Source organism: Aspergillus lucknowensis (genome assembly GCF_044049455.1).
Source record: "Aspergillus lucknowensis strain CBS 449.75 chromosome Unknown BJX67scaffold_74, whole genome shotgun sequence".
Taxonomy (NCBI): Eukaryota; Fungi; Ascomycota; class Eurotiomycetes; order Eurotiales; family Aspergillaceae; genus Aspergillus; species Aspergillus lucknowensis.
In genome coordinates, this window is record NW_027263618.1 from 15,393 (window position 1) to 33,997 (window position 18,605).

General features: G+C 53.4%; 7 protein-coding genes across 7 annotated transcripts; 3 read left to right on the forward strand and 4 right to left on the reverse strand.

Moving 5' to 3' along the window:
- Positions 1-766: 766 nt before the first annotated feature.
- BJX67DRAFT_313770 (uncharacterized protein) lies at positions 767-2,169 on the reverse strand. Its single transcript, XM_071027193.1, has one exon. The coding sequence runs from the start codon at positions 1,607-1,609 to the stop codon at positions 884-886; it is 726 nt and encodes a 241-aa protein (XP_070881012.1). The 5' UTR covers positions 1,610-2,169; the 3' UTR covers positions 767-883.
- A 744-nt stretch (positions 2,170-2,913) lies between these two features.
- BJX67DRAFT_385969 (uncharacterized protein) lies at positions 2,914-4,736 on the forward strand (the record flags this gene model as incomplete). The annotated part of the gene is made up of 2 exons (XM_071033972.1): positions 2,914-3,616; positions 3,682-4,736. 2 exons carry the CDS (start codon positions 2,914-2,916, stop codon positions 4,734-4,736), a joined length of 1,758 nt encoding a protein of 585 aa, XP_070881013.1.
- Positions 4,737-5,449: 713 nt separating this feature from the next.
- On the forward strand, positions 5,450-7,184 carry BJX67DRAFT_313796 (Sds3 domain-containing protein). The gene is made up of 2 exons (XM_071027194.1): positions 5,450-5,973; positions 6,051-7,184. The coding sequence occupies exons 1-2, from the start codon at positions 5,533-5,535 to the stop codon at positions 7,122-7,124; spliced, it is 1,515 nt and encodes a 504-aa protein (XP_070881014.1). The 5' UTR covers positions 5,450-5,532; the 3' UTR covers positions 7,125-7,184.
- A 553-nt stretch (positions 7,185-7,737) lies between these two features.
- On the reverse strand, positions 7,738-9,704 carry BJX67DRAFT_367080 (diacylglycerol/polyprenol kinase family protein). Its single transcript, XM_071030477.1, has one exon. The coding sequence runs from the start codon at positions 9,162-9,164 to the stop codon at positions 8,022-8,024; it is 1,143 nt and encodes a 380-aa protein (XP_070881015.1). The 5' UTR covers positions 9,165-9,704; the 3' UTR covers positions 7,738-8,021.
- Position 9,705: 1 nt separating this feature from the next.
- On the forward strand, positions 9,706-12,159 carry spb4 (ATP-dependent RNA helicase SPB4). Its single transcript, XM_071030478.1, has 3 exons — positions 9,706-10,029; positions 10,085-10,597; positions 10,646-12,159. Exons 1-3 carry the CDS (start codon positions 9,740-9,742, stop codon positions 11,760-11,762), a joined length of 1,920 nt encoding a protein of 639 aa, XP_070881016.1. The 5' UTR covers positions 9,706-9,739; the 3' UTR covers positions 11,763-12,159.
- On the reverse strand, positions 12,158-13,081 carry BJX67DRAFT_367083 (uncharacterized protein). The gene is made up of 3 exons (XM_071030479.1): positions 12,873-13,081; positions 12,337-12,842; positions 12,158-12,299 (listed from the first exon to the last, which is right to left on the reverse strand). Exons 1-3 carry the CDS (start codon positions 13,016-13,018, stop codon positions 12,244-12,246), a joined length of 708 nt encoding a protein of 235 aa, XP_070881017.1. The 5' UTR covers positions 13,019-13,081; the 3' UTR covers positions 12,158-12,243.
- Positions 13,082-14,267: 1,186 nt separating this feature from the next.
- Positions 14,268-18,417, reverse strand: BJX67DRAFT_385974 (uncharacterized protein; the record flags this gene model as incomplete). Its single annotated transcript, XM_071033973.1, has 3 exons — positions 14,268-14,751; positions 14,808-15,696; positions 15,762-18,417. The coding sequence occupies 3 exons, from the start codon at positions 18,415-18,417 to the stop codon at positions 14,268-14,270; spliced, it is 4,029 nt and encodes a 1,342-aa protein (XP_070881018.1).
- Positions 18,418-18,605: the final 188 nt, after the last annotated feature.

Below are 18,605 nucleotides of genomic sequence, written 5' to 3' on the forward strand. Positions count from 1 at the left end.
AGGAAAAATTCGGCTGAAGAGCCGGTCCAGCCTGACAGGGTAGGGAATCTGGAAGTAGAGGGACGAATAAAAGGCGCAGCTGTAATTTCTGATGAGAAAAAGGGGGCAAAGGGGGCTAGCATTTTTGGAGTGGATAAGACAACAGGCGGTGACCGGGTGAGTGCAGAATATGGGAGGGGGGATGAGGGAAAACAAAGGAGTTGGGAGGAAAGAGAGGCAGAATAGCGAGGAGGGTTCTTATATATCCAGAGAGGTCCAGCAGGCGGCGATGACCATACCACGTACAGGGCGGCTATCCTGGAAGCGGCAAAACTAACCCAAAGCAGGAATTCACAGGTCCTCGCTTTACATGGCACATGCCATGGATACAGAAGGGCCTTTCATTTCGGTTTGCTGGATCTGGATCTGAATCTGTCTGTGTCTGTGTCTCGAATCGTGATGGGAACCTGAACCTGGACCACTTCATTATTTCATTTCCCTCGTACCGTTGATCGCGGATGGGGATGGTGTCCGGTTGGCTGAATGCAAAAGTCACTCCGAGAGAAAGAATGAAGACATGAAGCACGGAGCTGAACGATTCGGGTGTGGTGGATGTGGTGCTGTCAGTGGCTTGACCTCGACATCGGGACGGGACCTCGATATGCTGCATGTTGCCCGATACGGAATGTCAACAGTTGGGATTTCCTGGTTTTGTTGGAGCCTGAGGGGCCTGAGGATGAGAGGCGAGGCGAGGGAGGCGATGGGTGACTCGGCGAATGGGCAAATATTCGGGCATTTTCTGCCGAACGAATCACCTTTCCTGGACTCTTTTGCAGGTAATTCTGTCCACTCTTCTGCACTTGCAGAAGAGGACATAATTCTTTTGAAAGGTCAGGAAGGATTCTCAGTCTGATGGCAAAGCAATTCCAAGCGAAGGAGAGTCAGAATCACCGCACGGAAGACCGCGGCAGGCCCGAGCACGAGCCTCTGATGGAACTCGAACTTGGATTCTTCCGTCCCAGGTCCAGCCCAGGCTTGCTTGCTGACGGCCGGATGCGGCAGTGGGTTTCCATCGCCTGGCCAGCCAATGAGGGAAAGCCCGGGGGGGAAGGCAAAAAGTCTCGACGTCAGGAATTGGAGAGTTCCAGTTCCACTCTTCACAATGTCCAGGCGCTTGGATACAACGTTTGCAGGTTTTGGGACATTGTTGATTTTCATACTTGCTACCAATTTTCAGAGATGGATTTGGCTCAATCCAAGTGCGAAAAAAGCGGTCCCCGACTGCCAGGTGGACGTGATTGCACGGCACAGTTTCCTCCAGCCTCGCAGCTGGGCGTGCTTGAGGGTCCTTGAAGAGGAAACACAGGTTGCCTTGCCGGGGCCCGTGACTGTGCTTTGACAACCCCGACCGTCGTCGAAGGGAAGTGGTGCTGATGCGAGATTCAGGCCAGCCTTGGGCGGTCGACATGGGGCTTCTCGCCTCGGTCACTCGTCGGTCACCTTGAAAAACCTGATACTTGCTGCCGTGGTGCATGAAGATCAGCCACTTCTGAGACTTTTTTGGCTGCACAAAGTCATATTTACTTTTTCGCCCTTTGCTTTGCCCGCTCGGCGCCAGACGGTCGGACATCTCTTCATTGTTCTCAGCCTCTCGATGAAGAGACGAAGAGACCAGCAATTGGATTGGGAAGTATTCTCCGACTTGAAGGTTTTGGGCTGAGTTTGCACGGGCAGCTGCAAGGTAGTTGGACAACTATCATGGGATGCGGTTGATGCCGCTGCTTTGTTCAGGGCGCCCAGGGACAGGTTGAAAGGAACATGGCTGTGCTCATCCAGTGCGAGTTGTTGGATGGGCAAAAAAGCAAATATTGTTAGGAAAACTTTGATACTGTGGTGAGCACGCTCCAAGGCCGCGACCGAGCAACCTTGGTCACGATCAGTTCCTCCCGTCGAGTGGTCACTCGGTCAAGGAAAATACTCTGTGCACGTTTCTCGAAGGAAGGAGGTCCTCATGAGACAGTGGACAACTCGACGGGTTCCAAAACAGAGAGCAGAGTCCAGAGCCAGCCAGGAGGCAGTTGGTGGGCCTGGGCTCCAGCTCCAGCTCCATGGGTCTGTGGGACGCCTGATCGGGCTTAGCGCAGGCTAGTGACCATGGTGGACCTCCTGGAGAGTTTCTGATCAGCCACTATGGGGGGTCTGGACAAGTCCGCGCGTCTGGAGTCACCCTGTTGCTGCTGGCAGGTCCTTTGCGTGCAGATTCTTTCTCAGAGCTTCAGGGAGTGAGATTTACTGAACAAAAGGGGAAAATAGGGCGTCGGCAACTGCAGACACCTGTCAAGCACGGTCAGTGAAAGGACAGAATTCCGCTGGTTCTCGTCTGATGGGCTCCCAATCAGGCGCGGTCTAGAACACTGGTCCAGAAGTCGCAGCCCGAGGAAAGCAGTCCTTGGGTCACGATCAGTTCCAGGCGTCATTCATCCGCTTCCCTTCAATGGTCGTTTTCCTCCCCATGTTCTGGACCTTTTCTTGCTCTCCCAATTTTCTCTTCCCTTCCTTCAATCTCCTTCCTGCTCCACCGTCTCACTCTCATCACCATTCTCTCACCACCGTTCCGCCGTCCTTTTCATCTCTTCTCGTCTCCCTCCCCTTCCTCTCATTACTCAAACCACGTCTCTCCTCGTCTCATCTCCTGCAACCGTCCTATTACCGTTTCTCGCGGCTCTTATTAACCCATCAGGGACCGACAAATTCCGTGCTCTCCTCTTCACCCTCCTCAACTGACCTGTTTGATAACGCACGCAAAGATCCTCGGGCACCCATCCTCTCCCGGTTGCCTGCCCATTGCCCGCTAAACCGGACGCAACCTGGATGTATTCTCCACAGTGCAATGGACCGTGTCTGTATGCCTCAACAGTGCGAAATAACCCTGTCATGCGTTCGCCATTCTCGTCAGAACCTCCATCAGATGCTTCTGCCGAAGCCAGTACCTCACGTCAGGGAATCGTGACCTCGTTTGATCAACCTAACACCCATCGAAGACCTCTATCACCTCACTCCCAGCGCCCACGCACCCCAGGAGCTTCGTCTCAGGGCGTAGGCCCAAGTCGACTCAAGCGTCGGGCTTCCCAAGGCTCACTGTTAGCCAAACCCTCGCCTATCTCCCGCTTCCTATCTCGCAGTAGCGCTTCTCTACACCCCCCGCCGCTCGATACCAGTGGCGCCGTCCAAAAGCCCTACAATCGATCTGCTGAATCTCGAGCACTCTCCCTCGATTCACGCCTCCAAATATCTTCCGCTTCGAGTTCGCTGGCGACCCGAGCGACCGAATCCACGGACAAGGACGGTTATCCCCCAACTCTTCCTCCAACACCGCCCGACGACAGTGACCATATTGCGTGGAGCTCTCGTAACAACATGCTCCTTTTCGAATCACATATAAACCGGGAGCCTGGGCTTATGCCCATGGATGAGGACCCCAACGTGGACAGCACGTCTGGGACGGCGCATTCGGATCCATTGGGGAGCCCATCCGAAAATATATCCCCATCGAGTTCTGGCGGAAGCCCACAATCTTCCGATGGCGACATGGATTGTGACCATAACTCGTGGCTAGAGAACAGCATCCAAACATCAGGTAAGTACCAGTTCCGCTTCGTCATTCTGGAGGGACATTCAAGGCTAATGTGTCTTCCCGTGTAGTGTCGTCGTTGCCATTCTCAAATGCCCGAGGAGAAGCCGCTAAAGTCGTGTATCAAATGCTTCCTTATCCGAGCCCTGCAGACAAGCCCACAGGCACGGACATCAACGAGAGCGTCTTCTGCTCGATTGTCCAGGCGGTCCAGCACCGTCTACAACATGGACAATCCCCATATATCAACGTTACTCACGCAGTTCCGGAACAATTCAGCCTCTCCAACCTCCCTCACTCTCCTCCAAGTACACCTCGCCCTCTCTGCCCCTCCGATGACTACTTTAGCCCGACCGCGGTATTTTCCAGTGCCGCTGTCGTCTCCGCATACCACGACTTTCGAGGCATTCAGGCCAAGGTACCTCATTTCCCTGTGCCGATCGTCCCCCCATTCAGTGTCCACATCTCGGTATTAGAACGTTACCTGCCTCCGTCATCGCCACAGGAGTATAGAGACCTTTTCTCTGCCCAGAGACCGTCGTTCCTTGTGGATCGGTTGAGTGAACTTTCACCCGACGGGGGCTCGCTGCTCTTTATCTACCCCACCCGACGAGGTGCTTCGACTTTCAAGTCCCAGTACCTTGGACCCATTCTCGATCCCCTGCTACGGCAGCTTGTCGTGGTGAACGAGCTTTCCGCGGAAATCGGCCGTTACCTCGGGAAGGTATCAGCGGTCGCACACATGGATGACTTCGATACGATGCGAGTGAACATTGAGCAGCTCTGTGAAACAATGAGCTCATCATCTTCACGGTTCAATATCGTGGATGCTCGCAAAGGCAGCGTTCGCCTTGATCGCAAGTTATGGTCTGAGTGGTATATCCACCAGGATAAAACCCGGATGAAAGAGGTGATCAGTCTCTATTGGCAAAATAGCCGCCGTCTTCCAGCGTCGAAGTCGGTGTTGAACGCCTCCAGCTATCACCGTCTGGAGGACAAGGAGGTGACGTCCGCTATGCTGCTTAGTGAGATTCTTGAGGGGATTAGAAGGCGGCCGTACGGCGAAGAGTTGGAGCCTCGCGACGGGATTGAGTTAGGCGTCTTCGTCATCCGTCGGTCTCACTAAGCCGGTTTGTCGGTGGCGGCCGTAACGAGGGGCATCCAACCCCACTCACTCTTCTTTTTTATTTCCCTTGCCGGTCGATTTGATTTTCAGGACTTGCAAAAATAAGGTTTCCACTGCATGGCGTTTTCTGGTGTCGATTTAAGATAAACGGGCGCGTTGGTTTATTGGGCATACATTGGACACGAACTATACCCGGATTGTCTTGCTTGTCATTATGTGCTGACTGGACGTGGGATGACTATGAGTAGCTACCAGATAGATACGATCTGTGTAAACCATGATGAGAACACAATACATTGCACACGCCCGAATTCGTAGCAGGTGGTTCTTCTCCGTAGAGAGAGTTAATTCACTGCCACTGCGCCCTTCCGTGTAGGCATAAACCCTAGCGCATAAGCATGAAGCAGAGGAACTTGTGCACGCATTGAGAGAATCATGTTGGAGAAGTCACATGGGCGGTCAAGGCTGAAATACGCACTAAACCGTAAGTGGGAAGAAAGCCACCCGCCCGGGCTTTCTGCCTCATCCGATGGTCGTCTGGTTTGGTGTTTCTCCTCTTTGGCTCGCTTGCGTTTCCTTCTCTCCTCTGCTTCAGTGTCTTCATGTATACCCGTGTCGTGTCGATTCTAGACCAAGTGTTATGTGCAGCTGTTTTCTATCCATGCTGTAGCATTATTCTTTGGACAGCCTCTTCATTTTCTACTCACCCACTGCAAACTCCTTGACCTTTCCGTCTGATCTTTCTCCCGTCTCGTGACGCCATCTTTGCTCAACAACCAGTCTGCTCATTTGGGCCATGGCCTACTCCCCAGCTCCCGCGTCTCCTGCCGCTGGAGGTGGTGGTGCTCCGACAATGTCGAATGGCCTCCACTCCAGGGGCCGGTCGACCAGCCCGCCGACTAGCATGCCTCTTTCGAAGCGGGACAAACGGCGCAGCGCGCTTCAGGAGCGCCTTCACGACCTCACAGCCTCATTCAGCCAGAACCGTGATACGCAATTTCGCCAGCAGTTGCATGCTTTGCAGTGCGATATGACTCTCATCAATAATGCTGACCCGTACAGCCCGGGTCCCCTCCCCGATTCGGCAGATGAGATTGCGCAGTTGATTGAGAATACTGTTGGGGGCGGCAAGTTTGCAAAGGAAATGGCGAGTTTGGCCGGTATGTGGTATTCTCGCTTTGTGCAGGAGGTCAACCAGGCCAAGGCAGAACGAGATGCCGAGCTGGCCATGTTGATGGTAAGTCTTTTACTTTCCCCAATTCAACGTGTCACGCTGGCGAGGCGCATGCTAATGGAGTACGATTGTTGGTACAGCACCGTCATAATAGCAATCTTGAGAGATTCCGGCGAGAATATGCATTCCGCGTGCATTTCGCGGAAGAAGAGTACAAAAACCTCTCTGCCACTCTCCGTGAGCGCCTTGTGCAGACGCTTTCGGGAAAGCGCGCCCGCCTCATGAGAGAAAAAGAGCAACTCGATATCGCGGACACAAATGCCCTTCTCCTCCACCCGAATCAATTTAGCATCACTAATCCCGCCAGTCCCGGCGGAATTCACGGTAATCGCAAAACCAGACATACTCGTCATCGTGTGGACTTGGACGAGTTAGGCAACGGAATCATGTCGGAACATTTGAACAAGCGGAAAAGGAAGGCTCCTGAGGATGACATTGGATCACCCGTGCGAGAGACGCCGGCAGAGCGCGCCAAAGCTCAAGTGTCCCAGCAGCAGCATGCGCCGACATACTCGATCAACTCTCTCTTCACAGAGAAAGAACTCAGTGCGCATGCCAACCAGGCCCATATTGCGACCGTTCACTTCTTCTCCACATCGAAGCGTGCCGATCAGCCTTCGGGTGCTGGTACCAATGGGAACAACACGGATGCGGATGAGGCGTCGGGCCTGGATGGCACTGGGGCAGAGGACAACGACACCCCCGCCACAGACATGGGCCGGACCGCGAGTCAGAATTTCCATGCGACGCGGTCAACAAGAACACAAGGCAACCACGCCCTCAATCCGTTGGCTGAGCTCTCCGACAAGCCGGCGGTCCGTCCTAATCTCCCATACAACATTCTTGCCAACTATCACGCCCGGCCCAGCAACAGTGGCGCTCCTCCACTTCCCCCACTAATGAATGAGGAGGTTGACGACGATTGGGTTCGCATCGACAAAATGCAAACTAAACATTTAGGGCATGTCGACAAGGGTCTTATTCGCCTCTTAGTTGATCCGACTCCAGCTGAGGTCGATGGAGTCCCCCAAAACCCGAATCGATTCAATCTTCTGCATCCCGACTTCCCCACAGAGGTGGGTATGCATCTATACCCACTTTACAAAAACATCGGGGAGAGCAACGAGCGCGCCAAGAAGGCGAGGACCGGATAAACTGATCTCTATTCGTTGCCATCGCTTTTCGGGCGTTACTTGGGACAGGCACAGTAATAATAGCGGGCGGGAACGATACACACAGTTTAATTCAGGGCGTTTGGGTTGTAGTGGCGTGGATTAAGGGCTGCTTTTGAATTTTGGTATATTCTTGCATCTACCTTGCCCACTCCCTTTCTTTGATTTTCGAGGTTTACTCCTTTGCTTTCTTTGCTTATTGCCCTTCAATGAATTCATCGTTGCTTTCTCCTGTCCATCTTTTGTCTGCTTGCTTGTCGAAGGTATCAGCTCGTACCATATTATATCAAGGACTAGCAAGAGAAATTTACATTTCTTTCCCTCTACCGCTTTTGCTCCAACCGAAGGGACCATTAATGTCCGACCGCTCTCGAGCCTCTGGCTGACATACCGAAACCTGCGTTCGAACAGTCAGAGCAGCTATTTTAGATACTCCGTCCTGGATAGGTACATAGGTACTCGTGATATATTCTACCTAGTGCGGAATATGCTAACTACATTGCATTGTCACAGACGCAACTTTATATTGGAAAATAAGGTGACAGATATCTACGAATTCTAGTCCCTCGAAGATAATATAAATTCAACCCATGAGGATAGTCATAGTAGCCGATTTTTTTTTCTATAGTATTTACGGGTAGTAAGTAGGTGGGTGGAGAGGTGAGTAGTGATATTAGCATAAGCGGTCTGGGGCATAAATATGTAAGGAAGTAAGTATGTATGTATAGCGCATGGCAGGGTAGGGCATAAGCGTAGGCGGATATGGAGAACGAATGGGGTCCGAAGACAAAAGAGAAGAATGGGTAAATAAAAAGAGAAAAAGGGACAGAATGACGAAGAGTCTATCTAATAATAAAGTATACCTGAAACACCTGCCAATCAACCAAATACCTTCAGAAACCCCCATAACCCGATCCCGCTGAGAACAGGGATGGTAAGATTATCGTCCCAGCCGAAGAGATCGATGAATTCAGAGCCTGCGGCGACGAGACCGGAGACGACGCTCATGACGCCTAGGGCTACCGGGCCCTTGATGATGCTCCCGCTCTCACTTTCTGATGTTACCGTCCAGCCTATTAAGCGTTTCACGGGATCTGGGATGAGATTCAGACGGCCCGTGTACATGAAAGCGTCCTCCGGGTCGTTGGGGAAAGGGCCGATGTAAGGGACGAAGAAGCCCCAGAACGCGGCGGCAGTGATGACGCCAACGAACCAGGCGGCTAGAGTTCCCGCGAAACTCTTGCCCTTGCGCAGGCTAAAGGTGTGGCGACCGTAAAGGCGGCCAAAGGTAGAGGCGGCGGTATCGCACCAGGAAAGTAGAAGGACACCCATGACTCCGATGTCCTTCGGGAAGAAGCGGAGAACGGTGTATGCGCCGACGAGGTACCAGATAACGCCGTTGTAGCCGGATACTTCCGTTTCGCGCATGAGGGCGCCCATACAGCGGACATAGAGTTTGTTCACCGTCTTGGAGCGGTGACGGATAACATCTGTAGCGGCGATGGGGACGAGGGCTGTGAAGAGATATGGCGTGATCTGATGCGTTTGGATGCCGCGACTGTATAGGTGGAGCGTCAAGAAACCGATTGAGACGTGTAAAAGCTTCCGCGGGATCTCATGACGATGGACGAAGTTGCGGTAGCGGGTGTGAAGAGGGATCAGGCCGAGTGGTGAAGGCGATCGCGAGATGCTATCGACGATCCGAGTACCGTCGGTCTTGGACAGCGGGGAGAGATAGCCGTTGATCTGCGTCGCTTGGCCATTTGTTCTTGCCAACAAAGCTTCGGTTTCTTCAGACTTTGAGGTCCTAGATCTTGACTTGCGCCTACCAGAGCGCGATGGTGAAACCTCCGTCGTCACATCCTGAGCTTCTTCTGTGACTTCGCTGAGGTGTTGCTGCCGTCGGGCTGCCGATCGAGTCGTCGGTGCCGAATACCCTTCCCTATCTTCTGACGGTGTCGGTGACGGGGATAAGACCCGCGGTGTCGCAGGCACAGCACCCGGATTTCGCGGCGATGGCATCTCAGGCGCTCTGACGGAGAAAGGTGGAAGGGCCGGGGCGACGATCAATCCGGCAGGTGGTCGTATGTGCACGAACCAAGGACTGGAGGCAACAACGTAGGGGGTGGTCAGGAAACCGTTCACTCCTGAGGACTGAATGGTGGGCAGCTTTTCGAGGAAGAGGAAAAGGTGGAAAGACGAATCGCTAGGCGAAAGAGAGGAGACGTTGGTTGGGGCACAAGCCAGAGAGACCGCTGCGCATTGCTGTCAGATCGCACACGAGCTGGGCAAATTGAAGAATGGCGTGCGGCGCGGGATTTGTCCCTCTTGTTGATGATTCGTTTTGCTGCGCAAGGACGAATGACGATCGGTTCTCTGCTTATCCTTCGCAGAGACCAGAAAGTCAGACCGTCACAAGCGAGCGTTTCTTTCTCCTTCCGCCGAATCCGGTAACAATCACGTGCAAACCCGAAAAAAAGATCGGTAGGCGGCAGAAACTCACCGCCTCCGTTATCTCACCAGGAAGCGCTGCGATAAGGAAAAATTCCGCAGCGCCCAGCGAGAGCGAGGCGACACTGGAGATCAAGGCCTCGATTATGGCGCCGAAACCCCCGTCGGGCACTTCGTCCAGATCATGGGATGCTGTAACTCCTGCGCTGTCAGAATGGGTGCTGGACGCCGTGTCCTCCATGGGCTTCACCCGCATGACCCCGGTCCAAGCATCAGCTATTCCTCTGTTTATGGCTCATAAAGATGTCGTTGTTGAAGCCGTCACAGGGAGTGGAAAGACGCTCTCTTTCCTGATCCCTGTCGTTGAGAAATTGTTGCGGCTTGAAGAGCCGATCAAAAAGCACCATGTCGGTGCTATAATCGTCTCTCCGACAAGGTGACCCTCTGGCCCTATAGTTATAGGGAGGCCGTACTCGTTAACTCTTTGTTAGAGAACTCGCTTCACAGATCTACAATGTACTTCTCTCATTGCTCGCATTTCACCCGCCATCAACCTCCGCGATCAACCCATCCGAACCCGACGAAGGCCCTCCCCGCACAAAACACTCTTCCTCAGCTCTCAAAGTCGTTCCACAACTTCTCCTTGGAGGCTCGACTTCTCCTGCTGAAGATCTGAGTATCTTCTTAAAGCGCTCCCCGAATCTTTTGGTGGCCACTCCGGGGAGACTCTTGGAACTACTCTCATCGCCCCACGTACACTGCCCACAATCTTCCTTCGAGATGCTTGTCTTGGACGAGGCGGACAGGCTGTTAGATCTGGGGTTCAAGGAGTCATTACAGAGTATTCTGCGCAGGTTACCCAAGCAAAGGAGAACAGGGCTGTTCAGCGCTAGCGTTAGTGAGGCTGTAGATCAGATCGTCCGTGTGGGCCTACGCAATCCCGTCAAGGTCGTGGTCAAAGTCAAAGGGGCATCCGGGGTAGATGACAAGCGGACCCCAGCGAGGTGAGTGGTTCTTCACCTATCAAACACCACATACTCACTTTGAGACAGCCTTCAGATGACCTACTTGGCACTTCCCCCAACTCATAAATTCCCTGCCCTGAAGCACATCCTCAATTCAGTCGAACCGACCCCGCTGAAGTCGATCTTTTTCGTATCGACTTGCTCGGGTGTTGACTACTTTTCCGCTATTCTCCCCTTAATACTCGGCGATGACTTCCAACTCGTACCACTTCATGGGAAACACCCTGCGAATGTACGCCAAAAGAACTTCAACCGTTTCGTGAATTCTCACACACCGGCCATTCTCCTTACCACGGACGTGGCATCTCGCGGATTAGACATCCCGTCCGTTGACCTCGTCGTTCAAATCGACCCACCGTCAGACCCGAAAACCTTTATCCATCGATGTGGGCGCGCAGGGAGAGCTGGCCGACGTGGTCTCAGTGTGGTCTTGTTACACCCGGGCAGGGAAGAAGACTACGTTTCCTTCCTGGAAGTACGGAAGACTCCAGTTATTCCATTCCCCCAATCGATCAGCATCTCCGAAGCCGAAGCCACCGCTGCCACCGAGGTCGCTCGAAAAGCGGCACGAACGGACCGCGCCATCCACGACCGGGGACAAAAAGCTTTCGTTAGTTGGCTGAGAAGCTACAGCAAACACCAAGCAAGCAGTATATTCCGAATTGCAGACTTAGATTGGGAATGCCTTGGGAAAGCTTGGGGATTATTGAAGTTACCCAAAATGCCTGAATTGAAGAATTTTACGGGTGATCGGACGCTCGGGGTGGGTCTCGACTGGGACACGTATGCTTACAAGGACAAGCAACGGGAGAAGAGGCGTTTGGAAGTACTGAAGGAGATGGCAGAGAATGGGCGGCAGCAATCATCCTCTAAGAAGAGGCGTGCGAATGACAGCGTTGCGTGGAGCAATAACCTCGAAAACAGAAACAAGAAGGTACAGCGACGAGAGAAGAAACAAGTGCGGCAGGAAAAGAAGCGATGGGAGAAGATGACGGAGGAAGAGAAGCAGAAGGCGCTAGAGACGGAGAAGATGTTGGACCGGATCAAATCAAACAACGAAGAAGAGCGACGTCTCAAACGCGCCGCAGCCAAGGCCGAGAAAGCTAAAGCGGATGGAGAGGAAGAATTCGAAGGCTTCGACTGAGCCCCGGAATGATACACCATGCTCGTACTCCTCGGAATATACTATTTACTCGTACCTTTATACCCAACGTCGATTTATTGGCCACTTACACTACTCGTACTTGCAACAGTAGCCCTACATGGACCTGATTCTTTGTCTCCCAAACCCTCATCCAAGGTCACTCTGAAGTCGGACCTCAAACCCGACTCTCAGCACATCCGTGACGGTGACGGGAAAGGATGCGAGCAGTGGGCTTACCCGTAGCATTGCCGAGAATACCCATATAACTCTAGGGTTATATACTGGCGGTCCTTCTCTGTTATGAATGTGTGCTGCTGATATTCTGGGAGGAACTCGGCTCTCGACGCGCCATTTTCTCCAGCTGAGCGCATTCGAACCGATACGGTGTTGACTTTGATGCATTGAAGAGATGATCCTATATTGTGGTTCGCACCTCTTAGAAAGATATCTGTGATACAAGTCTCTAAAGCCAAAGGCCGTTCTATGCAAAGAAAATCCCGCCTGCTATGCAATCTGAGTCAGTTGAATATAGAAAGCCTCCCAGCTCATTCGCGGTCCTCAGTATCAACTTTACCGATAATGAGCTCGTCCTTCTCTTCCTTCACAGCTTCATCAACCTTCATATCACCAACCTGACCTGCAGTCTCATTCACTTCCTCAAATAGAGAGTCCATCCGGGCACGCTCATCCGCCTGCTCAACGCAAACCTTTCCTCCGCCCTTCTGATCCTCTTGCTCAACAGGAGGGCTGAAACTCATTGGAGACAGCAGTTGCAACATCGACTCGCCTTCCCTCCAATCACCCAGCTGATAATCATTGCTTACCTCCAGACCTCGGTCCTGAGCCTGATTCTCTCCAATCGCACTTTCCGCCTTCCGGATTCCAATCCCCGGCACCGGTGCCGTAACCGTTCCCGTCCAAATCGCATCCGGAGAAGTCGTCAGGGATGTCACTGGAGGCGCCGATTTAGTCCCATCTCCACCCTCGTACGCCATCGAGGACACGGCCGGCGGAGCTGACACCGACGCTGACACTGAAGCGGGCACAGACGCAGCCACAGACGGAGACGCAGACGAAGAACTCGATCTCGAAACCCGCTTCGACATAGACCGTGCGATAGATTCCGCCCTTCTCTTTCCCAACCCCGATATCGACCCCGAGCCCGTCCCAGATACAAATGTCCCCGCGCTAGCAGGAGCCCCAGAGACGGAAATCGTCTGCGACACCGACCCCGGCCCGTACTTCCCATAGACCATGCCTCCATAGTCTACCGGGAACGTGCTCCCTCCTCCTCCTCCTCCTCCTCCTCCTCCTCCTCCCATCAACGCTGTAGAACTCTGCTGCTGTTTTTGTTGTTGCTGAGAATGCTGATGCTGCAATCGCGCTTGCTGATACGGATACAGCCGGGGCCCATGGCTGAAACACCGCAGACAATTCCTCTGTCCCACGCCCTTCGCAATATGTCGCTCGCCGCAGACCTTCACAATCGGCTTGGGTTTTGCGGACGGGTTCGGCGGCGGATAGAAGTGCACGTTTGGGCTGTTGCAGGGCTGGATGAGTTGTAGGAAGGAGCATGTGCAACCCGGTGGGTTGGGTTGGTAGTAGCACATTTCGTCTCCCTGGACAGGTTCCGCTCCTCTCTTGGGGACTGTTTGTGGTGCGTTGGTTGTGAGAGATGGTGTTCTTCTTGGAGATGTACCCGGAAAGTTGTATATCGACGTCCTAGGAGTTCTAACGCGAGAATTAATGCTAGTGTAAGGCAGATATATGCATAGGAATTCAGAAGCGGATGGCACTGTTTATAATCTTCCGTAGGAGGGAAAGCTTCAGGGCTTTCCAATGTCTGTCTCCCTTTCATCCTTATTGTAAAACATCTCTGTGACTCTTCTTTGTTGGCATGGCTGAGACGTGGGATGTCTGGACTGCGTTTGTCTTGGACGAGACTCTTCACCATCCAAGGAATGTTTAAGACAAAGAGTCAGACGACAAAGTCTCTTTGTCGGTCTGCGTGTTCTACGCATACCTACCGGCTTCTAAAGCCACAGACGGAGGACTTCATACGTGAAGACAGGTTAAGTGCAAAAATCCAGAGCTGGTAATCAACGCCATATGCAATCCCGATGTAGACACGCTGTAATCAAGCAAACAAACAATAAACCCCAGTTCGGGCGACATCTCACAGCGGAAATTCCAGAAGCTGTGGCCAACCAATTTCATCATGGTGACAAGATCGTCCGAAGATGCAATACAAGGACATGCCGCATGTCTGATCCCAACGAGGAAATAGGGAATAAGATAAAAGATAACCATCGCACATTGATTCCTTCCAAGTCAATAAACGACGGCGCCACAGATGCAACTTGGGCGACAGACTTAAGTCGAAGCATAGAACAGGACCTAGTAAAAGTTTGAACACGAAAGACACACTTCCATAAAAACGACAAGAGATAAAAAGGCACGCAATATGAACTGCATGGCGTGACAATACATTTAACAGATGATCCTCTATGCAAGGCTCTGTTTCAATTCCTCCAAGCCTTGCTTGAAGATGGGATATGCCTGATCAACGGCAGATTCATCCCAAATATCATTCATGATACGGACGGCCTCATTGCTAATGCCCAGAGTCTCCACAAGGCTGGTCGGCTTGGGCCAAACAAGCTGGCTAAGGTCGCCGGATGGGCAATGTTCGTACAACCACTGAGCGTCACGTGCGAACTTGTCGTCACCAAACTCCTCAGTAATAGTCTCTGTAGCTGGTGTAGGTGCTGTGGGTGATGCGGGTGCTGCGGGTGCTTCGGGTGTGATGTCAGGTGTGGCGGTAAGAGGGCTTAAATAGCGACTGGCAGTGCGCAGTCCACTCGGTGTCTTCGGTTTATATTTCTCCGCTTGAGATCGGGCCCTGGCGAGGGCTTCTTCGTCAATTCTAGCCGGTGTAGATGGAGGCTGTGCAGCACGCGGGGTCGCATGAGGGGTAGGAAGCTGAGGGCTACACCAAAAGGTTAGGACGCTGCGACAAACTCCCTAGAAAACAGGGGAACATACCTTAGTGAAGTAGCGGACTGAGAGACGGTGGGGGGCTCAGTAACGGTACTGAAGGCGGCGGTTCTAGGAGGGGATGGGGCGCCACTAGAATCCGAATCATCCGAGAACGCATCGTAATCAAGCTGAAACGTTCCGGTGGTGTTAGGTATGAAACCAGGCTGACTCCTTGGATCCACGACACGTATCTCCGGCGTTGGTGTGGTTGGCGGAGAAGAAGGTAGAGGAGAGGAAGACTGCGGGTTGCCCATTCCGATGAAATGAATTCCGGTATAGGGGTCGGTGGCACGAGCACGGCGCTTTGAAGGCGTGTCTTCGGGGCTCGCATCAAAACGCACTTTCTTCGATGCTGGGCGCTCTGACTGAACAACGCTGCGGAGGGCAGCCTTGGCGAGACTGTCAACCCTTCTAGGCTCAGTCCGTGGAGCCGGAATCTCTGCTTCCTCATCCTCGCTTTCGGAGCTGTAACAGAAGTAATCTAGGTCCATTCCATAGCTGCATCCGGCAGGGTTGGGAATGACATCGGGTGAGGGAGAGCGCTTGCGTTTTTGTGAGGCGTTCGTGGTAATAGCTGTCGCATCGGCAGCCTGGGGGGTACTGTCGGAATGCACGGCCGACGTCTGTGGCATTTCTTGGGAGACGGGCTGGCTCGCGGGGATGGAAGCAGGTGCAGTCGGAGCGGTTGTGGTGGGCTTTGTGAAAGCGTCTCCAAGGTAAAGGCTCCTGTCAATCGGAGCGGGAAACAGTGAATAGGATAAGTTGCGTGGGCGCCGGCCGGCAGCTTGCTCGCTCAAACGGCGGCGAGGCCGAGATTCTCTGTCAAGTACAACACTTGAGTCCGATTCAGACGGTTCGGTACGGCGGCTACGTTCGAATGAAGGTTGTTGGGTAGCTACACTCGGTGAGTACGAAGAAAATCATCGACAAGCCTGAAGAAACAACAAGCACAAAGCTTACCTGGAATTTCCGTTCTCTCAGAAGTACGGGCAAATGAAGGGAGAAAACGAGAAAAGGATCGTGGCACAGAATTCAAGAGCCCGCGAATATTCCAGCCGCGACGAGCGGGTTCTGGGGTCGATGGCTCCTGAGTAGAAGCAGAGTGCTCTGAGATGACTTGATCGTCGCTCTGAGTCTGTTCTGCTGAGAAATCGAGATTTGTTGGTAGACGTTCGGGAACAGGGTTAGCTGATGTGATGGCTTCGGAAGCAAGACGATCTGCTTCAGTCTGAGCGATGTATTGAGGAAGACGGAAAAGAGTGCCTTCGTGAAGCCGACCTTGGCTTTCTGCCTGACGGCGTCGAAGCCGTTCGGAATAAGGAATACGAGGAAGGTTTGGAAGCCGGGGGGTGTGAGCCCGAAAAGGTGTGCTCCCAGGAGGTCCTAGGTTTCTGCGTTTGTTCGCAGACGGGGTAATGGGTTCGTTTTCATCCTCAGGGGACGCTTCGGTGCGCACCCTTTTCCTATTAACTTTTTTGGTTGTTAGCGCTTTCTTTGAACCGGACTTCTTTCGCGTCTTCTTGGGCTTCTTGGGCATGTTCTCCTTGGTTTCGCTCCCTTTGCGCTGGTTGTCATCGATTCTGGTCTCCTGGGTCCCTTGGGCCGTCTTTGTTCCTGGGGTTGGGCTGACGGAAGACGGGGAGAAGAGGGTAGGGGAAAAGGGTATAGACACGACGGGGCGAATAGGAGACGGAGGGGAAGAAGAAGCAACAAGAGCTTCCGGATTTGGGGAAACTCCTTCAGGTCCTACACTTGAGGAGGCGCCAGGGTCAACATCCCTTTCTTCGGGAATCGGAGAGAGCGGAGTCGGCTGAGGAACAAACACCTGGCGACGTCGCTGGGAGCGAGACAATCGACGCTCTCGGGATGTGACCCTGGATCGACAGAGCGGAGGACCTGGGATCAATTCAGGTGCCTCCTCCAACACCACTGGTACCAATGGGTCCTCCACGCTCTTCCTTTCCGGACTGTGATGGCTTGGAGGCGCCTGACCGTCGTCGTAGATGGACGATGGGGAGTCTGGGATTGGAGTGAGGAAGAGCGTGGGGGGGAGCGGAACCCGCTTCGGTGGCGCGAACACCGTCAGAACTGGAACGCTCGGCGGCACATCGTCGTAAATCGACGCCAACGAAGGGGTATCCGCGGGGGCACCCGAAACCAAAGCCGGCTGCCTGTCACTGGCGATGTCTGGAACAGCGCTGAGGGTAGCGGTGGGGCGGTTCTCAGACACCAGCTCGGTTTCGGGTTGCCACACTGGCACAGTGGTTGACTCTGAAGGCACAGCCGCTTCGCTGGAGAGGCAGGGCGCCGTGTCAAAGGACAACTTGGCGAAGCGCTCCGCGAGTTCCACAACAGCAACGTCTTCAACGGTTGTTAGGCCTTCAGAGTCCACAGCGGGAGCCAAGGGAGAGGGAGTCTCTTGCTGGCTGGCGGACTCCTCGCTTACTGCGACTTCGTCTCGAGACTGCTCCAGCTCCTTTGGTTCCACTGCGGTTGGTTCCGTTGTCTTCACCTGCTCAGAGGTGCTTGGGACAGCCTCAGCTGTGGTAGACGCTTCGACAACGACGGGAGCCGGGGTGATGCATTCCGCGCTCTCTTCGAAAAACGCAGCTAGCTCCTCCTCGAGTTGGGCAACCACCGACTCCCTGGCGTCGTCAGTTTGGCTATGGATTTCGTCACTCAGATTAAGGTCGAATCTCCACTGCTGTCGGGACAGAGGATCTGGCGATACGGATCGTTCGGAAACAGCGCATTCCAGTTGTCCGAGTTCTTCGTCATCCAAGTCATACCACGCCGGGCAAGGAGTTTCGCCCAAATCGGGAAGGTTAAAAAGAAGATCGTCCAGATCTTCAAGGGGGCCAGGTTCAAAAGGTACTTCGTGCGCTTGAAGGTCCTGGAAGGTACTGAAATCGAGATATTCTTGTTGCAGGTTCAGGATTCTCTCGATTTGTTGCTCCTCGGTATCGTCGGCTTCCTGTGGTGCCTGGGATTCCTGGGCTTTTGATGGAGACGGAATAGAGCGAGGAGAAGGAGAAGGAGAAGGAGAAGGAGAGAGGGGAGAAGGAGAGGGAGAGAGAGAGGGAGAAGGTGGGAGTGGGATTTGCGAAGGAGATAGAGGAGTGGGAGACTCACGGGATTCCCTCGATTCCAAGAGGGCAGGGTCCGATACGGTTGGGCCAGAGTTAGGGTTTTCGGCGGAATATTCGTTCTCCGCTCGAGTCGTGTCGAGAGGGTTTTCGCCATCGGGTTCCTGTCCTTCGGGAGGAACACTGTCCGACTCTTTCGCTGTCTTTCTTGTGGTCTTTCTGGTACCACGCTTAGGCGCTTTCCGTGTCTGAGTCTTAGCCGCACCTGTAGCGGAGGTGGTGGTGGGGGTGGTGTTAGAGGCGGTAGTAGAGGAGGTAGCCTTTTTTCTGGTGGTGGGCTTCTTGATCACGCGTTGACTCTTGGTTTGGGCCGCGGCTTGTGTAGAAGATTCGGTAGGTTGCTGGGAGCTGGGCTCCTGAGATGCAGCACGAGAAGCTGACCGTGTAATTCTGGTTGACCGACGGGTAGCACGTTCGGTTTCAAGAGAGACGAAGCCACCAGGCGACGCAGGCTGAGAACGAGTGCGCATCTTGACTGTGCGTATTTGTGATTGTGGATAGGAGGAGCTTGGTGCGAGATTGCGCAAAAGGAGTAAATCTCGAGATACTTGATTCTCGAAAAGAGGACACGCTCAAGGGTAAGAAAAAGCTTGACAATGCGAATTCCTGCGAAGAAGAGCTAGATTAAGCTTGAAGCAGAGCGTCTGAGGAGAAGAGG